The 12,262-nt window shown below is 44.2% G+C and overlaps 1 protein-coding gene across 2 annotated transcripts in view; it reads right to left on the reverse strand.

The window, feature by feature from the left end:
* The window catches only part of REEP1 (receptor accessory protein 1), a 124,741-nt gene that overhangs the window by 7,722 nt on the left and 104,757 nt on the right, over nt 1-12,262 (reverse strand). Inside the window, exons 7-8 of one of the 2 annotated variants that reach the window (XM_074285667.1) lie at nt 8,330-8,365; nt 427-584 (exon numbers count right to left, since the gene is read on the reverse strand). The exons of the other annotated variant lie outside the window; for it this stretch is intronic. Of the exons in view, the coding sequence (XP_074141768.1) occupies nt 427-584; nt 8,330-8,365 (194 nt within the window). The remainder of the gene's footprint in view (nt 1-426; nt 585-8,329; nt 8,366-12,262) is intronic. 2 annotated transcript variants of the gene reach the window in all.

A 12,262-nucleotide genomic window follows, 5' to 3' on the forward strand; every position in this document is an offset into this window, starting at 1 on the left:
TAACCCCAGCCTCAAAAAATAAAATAAAATAAAAAAGCTATGTTTAACATATATTGAATTACCTGCCATCTAGGGGAGAGTGGATGGGAAAGGCAGGGAAAAATTAGAACATAAAGTTTTGCAAGGATTAATGTGGGAAAATTATCGATGCATATATTTGGAAAATTAGAAGAGAGAGAATGGGACAGTTTCCAAATCCGTCAGTAAATAGGAGGGATTTATTATCTCCGTGACTTTAGGCACAACTTGGAGGCTCTGAATGAGTCACTAGCCGCAGAGCCCAGGCTGCTCTGCATTGAAAATCACTGGTCTAGTTCAAAGTAAAAAAGGCCTTCGCCAGCCCATGAGGATATTCTACAACCTTGACCTTGAGAACCATGTGAAGTATCTGTGGTCTCTCCCACCGAGACCCTGGACACCAGGTACCTCCAGAGGCCTCTCCGTCTTCCGGGGAGCTTTAAACTTGTACATGTAATCCAAGAGGTCCTCCTCTTCCTCGTCGGAAAATACCAAAGGGTCCTTGCCCGGGGGTGGGCGCGGCTTCCACAGCTGCACACCCCCCTCATTCACCTCTCCCTCAACCACTGGGAGTCCATTTAAAATCTACGCAGAGGGAGACAAAGTCTGGTCAGGTAGGTCAGGGAGCGGCGTCCCAGGCCCAGAGGAGGGAGACCACACGTGTTAGAGCACACATTGCACACAACACCCCAAGCGGGGTTAGAAGCTCGAAGGCCCGGGGCGCCTTCTCCCCTTACTGGGTCCCTCAGTTTCCCCGTCTGTAAATAAGACAAAATGCCAGCTGCTCGGCTTGGCATTTTGCCTTCACAAATGGGCTCCAGTTAAACCCAAAGTGGTCCCTTATGTGGTTTCCTGTACATTCTGTCCCTCACGGTTTCACTCATAGGTCTGGAATGGACTTCTCAGCTTCCTTCAAAGTTCACCTTGCACCTCCTCCAGGAAGCATTTCCCATCCCCCATAAGAGCATCTCTTCTCCCTCACATTATCCTGTATTTACCTGCTGTGTGAGAGCTGGATCCCTCAGGGGAACAGAAGCCCAGCTCCCCGAAGCTGAGTTGTTCCAGCCATGGCTTATCCTGTGTGACCCTGCCTGGGGTTTCCCCTTACCACTTCCTCCTCCAGCTGAGGGAACTGAGAGAGCCCCGGTCACACAACTGGAAGTGTCTAAGCTGGATCTGAACTCAGATCCTCCCGATTCCAGAGCCGGTGCTCAATCTCTGCTTGGCCACTTAGCTTGCCTGCCTGGCCCGCAGTAGGCGCCTAATAAACGTTTGCAGAATTGAATGAAGTGACTTGGCCAGAAGTGATCGGGTCGGTGCTGGGCCATTCAGCGATCACATCGTCTTTTTTTGGGAATGTGTGGCCAAAACTTCCTGGTGATGTGAATGACCTCTTACTATATAGAGAATGAGTCAAATATATAATAATATATAATGCAATATATAATATATATATGTCAAAGATCCAATGATCACATGAAGTCAATTTGGCCATGACTCCTGTTTAATAATTGACAGCCTTGATGCTTAATCAATTGATTTTAAGGAGCATTCCCCTATATGACATAAGTAACTCCATGAAAACTAATTTTTTTACACTTGTTTGAGTGTCAAAAATCAAAGAGGGGGGAAGAAAAGGGGAGGTCTGTTTGGGGCCTCCCGACTTACTGTCACATATGGGCAAACGCAGGCAGTGAGATGGCACATATAGGGCATCAGCCTAGAGTCAACTCAGTCTTGAGTTCAAATCCAGCCTCGGACACTTTCTAGCTGGGTGACCCTGACCAAGTCACTTCTCCCGGTCTGCCTCAGTTTCCTCATTATAAAATGAGCCGGAGAAGGAAATGGAAAAGCACTCCAGTATCTTTGCCAAGAAAACCCCAAATGGGGTCACAGAGTCAGACAACACTGAACAACAATAATTTATAGATACCATCCTGTACATTTGGCTCCTTAGATGTAGGAGGCACTGAGGTAATGATCAATCTAATAGTAATACCAGCATGTGCTATTGAAATGAAAATTTTAGGATGATATTGAAATACACATTTTGTTTTTCTGCCGTAGTGGACATTATTTAGTTGGTGGAGCTACGTTTGTAATCAGAACATCCAAGTTCATAAACCATTTATGTCACTCATTCCCTTTGGCTTGCAACTTAACATCAGTTTACCTCAGTTTTCTCATCTGTGAAATGGGGACGTTGGATTGGACCGCCTCTAACGCCCCTTCCAGCCCTAAGTCTGAGATCCTGTGAATGATATTTTTGTAGTGATCCTCATTGTTCTGATAATCGGCAATGCATAAAACATTCCCCTCTATCATTTGTACCTTGTGTAGCAAGGCCTCTAGCACTGGCCGTTAGGACTTAGATGCTCTTAATTAAGAGATGTTGCTCCGCTGTATTAACACTAGCCATGGGGACATAACTGAGCGAATAAAAAGTATTTGTTAAGGGAAGGTTATATTGAGAATTTGGACACGATTCTCTTTGCTGTTTTCTGTTGCTCTTCCAAGATGCAGCCAACAGGTGGCAGCATGGCAGCACAGTATTGCTAACTAACTTTACACGGGTACAGAGCAGAGGAACGTGGCAGCTTGGGAGGGTGGGCAAGAGTCGAGCTCGTTCCCTCTTTCCCCGTGGCTTGTCCTGGCAACTTTGTACTGACCTTTGCCTCCTCAGTTTTCCTCCAAGACAGAATTTAAATATTTCCCACTTGTACTGATTTAGGTGGAAAAACGTTGGTTTAAAGGCAACTCACTAGAAGTGTGACTTTGTCAAGTTAGTGGCCAAGGATTTGAACTCGGATCCTTTGCCTACAAATCAAGTGTGCCCGTGACACTCCTATGAGCTATAATCAGAGTCCCAAGCCCTGCATTAGGGATAGTGATATCAAGTACAGAAGGGCTGCCCCCTCCCCCAATTGACTTAAAATTTAGATCAGTTTTGAACCTTCTGCTATTGTGGGCTCAAAAGTTTTGCCCTGGTTAGCAAACATGGCAGCCAGACAAGCAACAGGCTCCAAACCCAGCTTCCCTCTTCCGAGCCATGCTCCAGGGTGGCATGGCGCTCTCAGCCTCCCCGCCTCCTTCCCTTAGCCACCCTCACCCCCCCACACATACACACAATGTCAGCAAACACAAAGTCACCCAAGAGCAGTTAGTGAAAAACCAGCCCACACACAGAGCGGCAAATAAGTCACAGAAATCTCGTGCAAAACCCCAGCACTTACATCAAAGTCCCGCAATATTTACATAGAGAAAAGAAAAGAAGACACTATTAGAATAAATCGCGCACACACACACACTTTAGCATCTGGGAGCTTTTCTCTTTTTTTTTTGCTGTTGTGGGACTGTGACTCAAGAGGAAAAAATCATCTAAGTAAAATCCACATAAATAAAAAGGACCCCCCTTTTTGAGGAGAAGGGTGGATCTATTTTTAGACGCAGAAATGTGTTCCAATTGCTGACGAGGAGAAAAATGAAGCTAAATTTAAGAAATACACATATTTCAGTTCTATGGGAGAGAAGGACTTGTAAGAAGAAAAAGGAAAGGAAAATACAGGATCACATAGAGTGAGAAAACCGAGGCACAAGCGGGAAATAGGGCATTAAGGATGAAGGCTTTAAATACGTTATGAATTATATAACTAAAATTATTTAGGAGTAAATTGCTCTATTATTAAATTATTAATACCCTAATTATTATACCCCTATTGCTCCTCAAACACTATCCCCCCATCTCCCATCTCTGAAGCATTGCAATAGTTGTCCGCTGTGCCTGGAATATTTTGCCCCCTCATGGCTGCCTCTTGCTTTCCCTAGCATTCGCCAAGATTCAGTACATAAGGCTTGAGGGTAGGGATCCTGTTTCTTCCTTCTTTATATCCCTAGGGCACAGTGTCTGGAACACAGAAAGTACTGAACAGATGCCGCTTGTCTCTTGGACACAATGGGCAACTGAATTAGTTGTTACACATTACTACTTACTGCCTGTTACCGATGGTGCAAACTTTGGGGTTTCCCTACAGTTGGAGTACCAAGACTTCTGCATTGTTAAAAGAGATCGTTTCTTTCTTTAAGAGATAACTTTTTGTAACTCTCTCTAAGACAGGACACCAAGGCCCTGACTGGCTATGCAAGGCCAGTCCTTTTGAAATAAGAAAAACAGAATCACCAAATATTAGCACCAAAAGGGCATCACTTTGTTTAGTGTTAAGAGGGATATGCATCATCAACAAGCATTTATTAAGTACTTACTGTATATTAGGCACTAATTACTAGGGAGGAAAAAAAAAAGTGCAAATAAGTAGATACAAGCAAGATACACCCAGAGTAAATGGGAGGTCTTGTTCCTTTCTTTTTTCCTTTCTTTTCTTTTCCCTCTTTTTCTTCCTTGTTTTTTTTTTTAGAGTTTTCTTCCATAAAATTATAATATGGAAATGCTTTACATGATAGCATATATATAAAATTTTTAGCAGATCTCCTACTGTCTCAAGGAGGAGGAAGAGGAAAGGGAAGGAATAGAATTTGGAACTCAAAACCAAAACCCTCCTAGAATTTAGGAATTTCTACATGTATCAGGATACTAAAAATTAAAAATCTAATCTTTAAACCAAGAGAACATCAAAGCTTCTTTTGGTCCAAGGGAATGATAGAAGAAGAAAAAGGCAAGAAAGAAAGGGAAAAGGAGAAGAGGTGGGGGAAGGGAAGGAGGGAAGAAAACAAATCAGCTAAGATGGAAAACCGAGTTTTGCTCCCAGAGCCCAGGCTCCAAAGCCAGTCTACTCTGTTTTTCAAATTAATCCCCCCAAAGAGGGGAGAGATGGCCCCCTTCAGTGGGGGACAGGAGGAGATCAGAATGATGGTGCACTCCAGCTCCCTTTCATCTTCTGCTCGGGCCAGCTCTGCCTGTTGCAAACAGCTACTAATTCTGCCCTTCCAAGACCTGGACCATGACTTTTTAAAAATTAAATCTTTTTTTACTTTCAAAAAATATGCATGGATAATGTTTCAACATTGACCCTTGCAAAACCTTGTGTTCCAATTTTCCTTTCTCCCCCCCCCCCGCCCCATCCTCTAGATAGCAAGGAATCCAATATTTGTTAAACATAATAAAATATGTTAAATCCAATATATGTATACATATTTGTGTGATTATCTTGCTCCACAAGAAAAATCAGATCAAAAAAGGGAAAAAATGAGAAAGAAAACAAAGTGCAAGTGAACAAGAACAAAAATTTGAGTGAAAGTTGTGCTCCACACGCAGTTCCCACAATCCTCTCTCTGGGTGGAGATGGCTCTCTTCATCACAAGATCATTGGAACTGTCTGGAACAGACACGCAGGGTAGGGACCAGAAAAATTTAAAGTCCAGGCCAGAAGGCAGAAACTATCACGAAAGGGAAGGGAAAAGACTGTAGCATTTCTTTGGGGAAAAGAGAGAGGGAGCTTTTAAAAAAGTGGTTGGCCAATAATTATAGAAATATATAGAGAAGAATTGCACATGTTTAACATATCATTGGATTAATTGCTATCTAGGGGAGAGGGTGGGGAAAAGAGGAGGAAAATTTGGAACACAAAGTTATGCAAGGATCAGTGTTGAAAAATTATCCATGCATAGGTTTTGAAAATAAAAATATTTAATAAAATGTTTTAAAAAGTGGCTGGCTCTCTGTTGAAATGCTCTGACTCCTGACCTGCCTGGAGGCAAAGAGCTAGACCAGGGGACATCAAAGGATTCTCCCAATTCCTCTCCACTCTAGGAGTCTAAAGTTTTGACAGATAGCGTCCATGACAATCATAAAATTTAAGAGTTGGAACTGACCTCATTGGCCATCCAGTCTAACCTGCACATGAAAGGGATACTGGACAATTGGTTTTTGAATCTCTTTCTGAAGACAATTAAGGAGGAGGAACCCATTACATTCTGGAGTAGTGGGGTGGTGCAGTGGACAGCGCCCCAGTCTGGATTCAGGAAAACCTAAGTTCAAATATGGCTCCAGACATTTCTAGCTGGGTGACCAAGTTAGTTCACTCTGTTTGCCTCAGTTTCCTCATCTGTAAAATAAGCTGGAGAAGGAAATGATTAAATCTCTCCAGCATCTCTACCAAGAAAACCTCGAATGGGGTCACCGAGAGTTTGACAGGACTGAAAAATCAACTGAACAATAAATATTTGTTGAACCAAAATAGTCATAGCAACATTTTTTTTGGTGGCAGCAAATGGGAAAATGGCAAATTTCAGTAGAATATAAGGAAATATTACTGCACCATTAGCAATAATGAATATGAAGAATCCAGAGAAATATATAACTTTTATGAACTGAGACAGAGGGAAGAAACAAGAGGAAAAGATACATAATACCTCCAACAATAAAAATGGAAGAAAACAAAGAAAAACAACTGGATATTGTGTGATTATAATAACCAAGTTTGACCCTGATAAAGATGATATTAATGACAATGATAGTGGCCAGTATTTACATACTTCTGATTCTTACAACAATCCTGGAAGATAAGTGCTATTATTATCTCCATTTCATTTAGTCAAGTAAACTGAGGCAGACAACTGTATATAATTTTCCCAGGGTAATTTTCCCAGTTCTCTGGGTAGGGGCAAGAGCATGTATTTAGAAATGAAAAGAGAGGTCTGTATGTATGTAATATATCATAATATAATATTGTATATATAAATAGATGTGTGTGTATATATATATGTTATATATATACACACATACATATGTATGTGAAATATATGATTCTGGGTAGGGAAAAGGGCATATATTTAGAAATGAGAGGTCTGTATAATATAGCATAAAATAATATAATAAATATATATGTGTATATATACACTCACACATATGTATATGAAACATATATGATAGTTCTCTGGGTAGGGAAAAGGGCATATATTTAGAAATGAAAGAGAAATATATATATATTATCTATAAATATATATATGTGTATGTATACATACATATGCATGTGATAAATATGATAGTTCTCAGATAGTTCTCTGGGTGGGTAAAAGGGCATATAGTTAGAAATGAAAGAGAGGTCTGTATACACATTTATATATCATAATATAATATAATAATATATTGTATATGTATACACACATACATATGTATATGTACATACACACATATGAAATGCTTCTGGATGAAAGTCACTCATCCCCTTACAGGGCCCAGGAAACTCTCTAAGTTTGGATAAGTCACAGGGGAGTTCCAGATCTGCCCTGGACCCCTGGGGGAGCTCTTGCATGGAAGATGTTATTACAGGGCCAGACTCTCCCGAAACCCAAACTTGCCGCACACCTCCCAGAGTCATAGGCTGGATTTAGTTGTTTCCTTTTTAGGAGGATCAGAAAGTACGAGGATTTTCCTAAAAATCTATCCCATGATGCATTCAGACAAATCCATTCAAAATAGCCTCTATCACTGAGAAAGAATTACTCGCGGAAATCTGTGAGATCCAGGAGCCACAGAGGTTCTTGCCCTAGGTGGAAGCCATCAAGGAGAGGAGTGGGGTGAGGGACGGTGGGGAATGTGGGGGACAAAGGGAAGGGGGTGGGGGACAGCAGATGAGAGAAGAGGGAGGTCTTTCTCTCCCCCTTGGATCTGCAGCCTCCACTGCCAGCATCATCAGCCCCACCTTTTCCTCCATCTGCTCTCCTGCGGCTGAAAGTCATCTCCAGCAGCAGAGTTTGCCAATGAGTCCAGCTGTGGCACGAGGCTGGTGGAGGGAGGGAGGAGGAAGGGAGCAGACGGGGCACCAAGCTGCTTGTTAGCTCAGCAAACTCACTGCTCCAAACCATTAAGGCCACATGGCGAGCATCTGGGGCATGGCAGGGGGTCTCCATGGAGACCTGGGCTGCACCTGCTGGCTGAGAGAGGGTCTCCCAGAAGCAGGAGGAGGCTTGCTCCAGGCTTTGGAAATTCTGGGTTGTCACCCAGAGGAATTGGGGCTCTGGCCCAGACTCCCAATGCCCATGGGACTCTGATGGGCATTCTCTGTGCCATCAGTAAGGCTTGGAGAGCCCCAGGCCCCCTGCTTTCTCCAGCCTCAACTCCCATCTCAGGGCATCGTAGACAAACCAGGCAGCTTCTTCCTGGCTGCCTCAGCCCCCTTCTCCAAAGGGAGAGATGTGGGGGCTCTGGAAGAACTAAGACTCCTCTGCCTCCCACAAAGCACAACACAAGGACCACGCAGCCGGAAGAGGCCCCCGGTTATCTGTGTTAGAAGCGTCACAGCCATCGGACCACCACACAGCGGGGAGGATGGGACCCTGGGTCCCTCCCACTCACCTTTCCGGGTCCTGCATGAGGTGCAGCAGGTACACACTGCCAAGGAGACAGAACAAGTCGGCCATCAGTGAAGCTCGGGGCCAGATGGGGGGACCCACCCAGAGGGGCAAGACGGAGCGATTCAGGGTCACGGCTTATTGTAGATGTGGCGAGTCACTGACTCTTTCTGGTGGGCCTCAGAGCGGGGGCATGGGGAAAACCCACAAGAGCCGGTGGCTGTGGGTTGGAAGCTCCTTCAAATCCCTGGAAAACCTTCTACAAAGTGACGTGAAAATGTGACAGAAACACTCTCCTCCAAAGCCCCCCAAAGTGGGCTATGGGAAACCAGTCCTCCTCCGGAGAGGGCTGATCTCAGACAAAGTCCCTTCTGGCTCAGAATCCGAGCCTGCAAATTTCTGAAGTCACCCTTCCCAAAGGAACTGAGAAAGAGAAGTTCCCCGTCCAGTCCCTGGGCCTCAGTTTCCCACTCTGTAAAACTAGGGACCTCCATGGTACTTTATCTATGGATACATCACTTTTAATTGAGGGGATCAAGGAAGGTTTCATACGTTTCTCTGCACAGAAAGTACAGAGGAGGGCCACCAGATTTGGGAGGGGTGTTTCATGCTGCATGAGGAATAGATGAAAGGCCTGGGGAGGGGTAACCCAGAGGAGGGAAGAGTCCGGGGAGTGGGAGGCGGGGAGGGGCATTTAACAGACTTCACATGAAAGAAATTCTGCCGGTGGGGGTGGGAGTAGATGAGATTACAAATGAAACCCCTTGAGCCCCCGGCCCTCCAGTGTCCCACATGTACACATTTCTCTGCAGGCAGCTAGGGCACCCACTGGACATCAAGAAGTCCTGAGTTCAAATCTACTTATTTAACCTGTTTCTTCAACTGAAAAATGGAGATAATAGCACCTACCTCCCAGGGTTATTGGAAGGAAAGATAACATTTGTAAAGTGCTTTTGCACAAAACCTTAAAGCACCATCAATGCTAGTTATTATTATTATTATTATTCTCCTCTTGCTGGCCTAGAATGCCCTCCCTTCTTGTCTACATTCAAGAATTAGAGCTGACTCCATTTGAACTTTGAGCCTGTTTTTAATTCTAGGGCGTCACCCCCAGCAGACCCATGGGAACCACCAGAAGTGGTAAAGGGCATCCCACGGATTCCCCAAGGCCCACTCCACATCCCACCTCTCCCTTGGAGCCTTCCCTGGAGACCCTGATGCTTTTTTTTTTTTTTTTTTTTTTTTTGAGGCAATTGGGGTTGAGTGACTTGCACAGGTTCACACAGCCAGGAAGTTCCCGAGGCTGGATTTTGAACTCTGCTCCTCCTGACTCCAAAGCTGTCCGCTGGGCCATCTAGCTGCCCCCATCATGAAGCACTTGGGATGAACTAGCAGTAGCAGAACTTGGCAAGCAGCCCTAGAATTCCTCCCTCGAACAGGAACAAGACGACATGGGAGAGAAAGCCCAAAAATCCAAATCCCAGAGTCTGCTCTGGAGCACCGAGGGGAGGGAGGGGAGGACTTCCACTGTCTGCCTGTGACTTGCTCCTCCTGCTCTCTCTCAGCAGACGGGGTGAGTCAGGAGCTGGGCCATTGGGGCGTGCGATACCATGTATGTCCAAAAATCGCCCTGAGTCCTGACCAGCTCTGGCAGACGCTCTCGCCCGGGGGCAGGCCCGCCCTGTCCCTCTCTCCCACTCCGAGACGCTGCCTGACAAAGCCAGGCTTGTGGAGCTGACTTAGCTCTCCCTTGTCCAGCTGGTCCCATCACCTACATCCTGGAGGACAAGGTTCCCTTCCTTCTCATCCCCCCAGCCTTAAGAATAAGGGAGTTGGGGGCCGTGGAAAGGGAGCTGAATTGGAAATCAAAGGACTACAACTCACCACGTGTTGTCCAGTCTCTGAGCCTCAATTTCCTTCTCTGTAAAACTAGGGACCTCTGGAGTCTTTTAACTATGGAGAAACCACTTGTAGTTGAGGAGATCAGGGAAGGTTTCATAGACAAGATAGAGAGCTAGAGCTGGGCCCTGAAGGACAGGTGAACAGAGGTATCTGGGAGGCAAAGACTCTGCCATGCTGTTTATCCCCTTCTAGGACAGTTGTTTTTTTTTTTTGTTTTTCAAACTCTTTAATAGCTCTTTTTCCAAGAAGAAATCCCTTTCCTCTCTCTTCCTATAGCAGAGTCCTTCCTCCCCTTGCCAACCTGCTCCTTTTCCTCAAGCTAACTTTGGACTTCAATTGCAGGCAGAAAAAAGGGGAAGGACTGGGGAAGGAGTGATCTTGAAATCACTCAAGAGCCCCAGTCTCCCCAATCCTCTGCATAAAGAAAGTCTTCATTCCCAATATTACTAATAGATCTGAAGCCTCATGAAATCCAAGAGGAAGAGGAGCCATGTGTACAAAGATGTTTAAAGCAGCTCTTTTTGTACTGGCAAAGAACTGGTAACTAAGATGATGATTATCGATTGGAAAATGATGGAACAAAAAGTGATACATGGATGTGATAGAACACTATTGGGCAATAACAAATGATGAAGGAGATGGATTCAGAGAAACCCAGAAACCTTGTATGAACTGATGCAAAGTGAAATAAGCAGAACCGGGAGAATGGGCCCTAGCAAAATTGTGAAGATAAACAACTCTGAAGGTCTCCGAGCAATGCAAAGATTCACCATTATTCCAGGGATGGAGGAGGAAGCCTGGTGCCCAGCTCCTAACAAAGGGGGTGGACTCAGGGTGCAGGGTGTGATGCACAGATTTAGACATGACCAATGTGGGAAACTGCTTTGGTTGAACGTGCATATTTGTTATAAGAGTTTTATTTGTCTTTTTTTTTTTTAATTGGGCTTGGGGAAGGAAGGAGAGACAATTTGCTGTTGAGTCAGTTCATTTGTTTGTATCTGATGCTTCATGACCCCATTTGGAGTTTTCCTGGCAAAAATTCTGGAGCAGTTGATCATTTCTTTCTCTAGCTCCTTTTACAGATCAGGAAACTGAGATAAACAGGGTGAAATGGCTTGACTAGGGTCCCACATCTAGTAATGCATATTTTGTTAAATTAAAAATAAAATGGAAAAAAGGTGAATTTTGCACAGGGCTGATCCAATCTTCCCCAGCTTTCCTGGTTAATAATGTTGCCTTTTTGTATGTATGAAGAATTGGTGGGGCAGAAACAGGGTCAACATTGATGACACAGTGAAAAACTGGCTTTGTCTTATTGGGCTGCTTTTTGGGAGCTCTGAATGGATGTCTTACAATTGAAAAGGAAGTAATGGTCATAGGATCACTACTACTACTACTACTACTACTCTACTACTACTACTACTACTACTACTACTACTATTTCCACTACCACTACTACTGATATTATCACTATTACTACCTCCACCACTACTATTAGTACTATCACTATTACCACCACCACTACTCCTACTATTACTATCATTGCCACCAGCACCACTACAACTACCTCTACCACTACTATTATACCACTATTACTACCTCCACCACTACTACTAGTACTATTACTACTACTATCACTATTACTCCCTCTACCACCACTACTACTATACCACTAGTACTACTACACCACTACTACTATAACACTACTACTATACCACTATTACTACATCCACCACTACTACTATCACTACTATTACTACCTCTACCACCACTACTACTATACCACTAGTACTACTACACCACTACTACTACAAGTACAAATCTTTATTATTAAATTTCCAATTGATTTATAAAAAGTCTCTGGTTTTATGCTCACAATAACCTCGGGGAGGGAGCTGCTATCATAGTCCGCCTTTTAGAGATGAATAAACACGGTAAAGTAATTTGCCTGGAGTCCAACAGCTCGTGAGGGTCTGAGATCGGATTTGAATTCAGGTTTTCCTGGTTCCAGCCCAGCCCTCCATCCAATGTGTCC

This window comes from Sminthopsis crassicaudata, chromosome 2, assembly GCF_048593235.1.
Source record: "Sminthopsis crassicaudata isolate SCR6 chromosome 2, ASM4859323v1, whole genome shotgun sequence".
Classification (NCBI taxonomy): domain Eukaryota; kingdom Metazoa; phylum Chordata; class Mammalia; order Dasyuromorphia; family Dasyuridae; genus Sminthopsis; species Sminthopsis crassicaudata.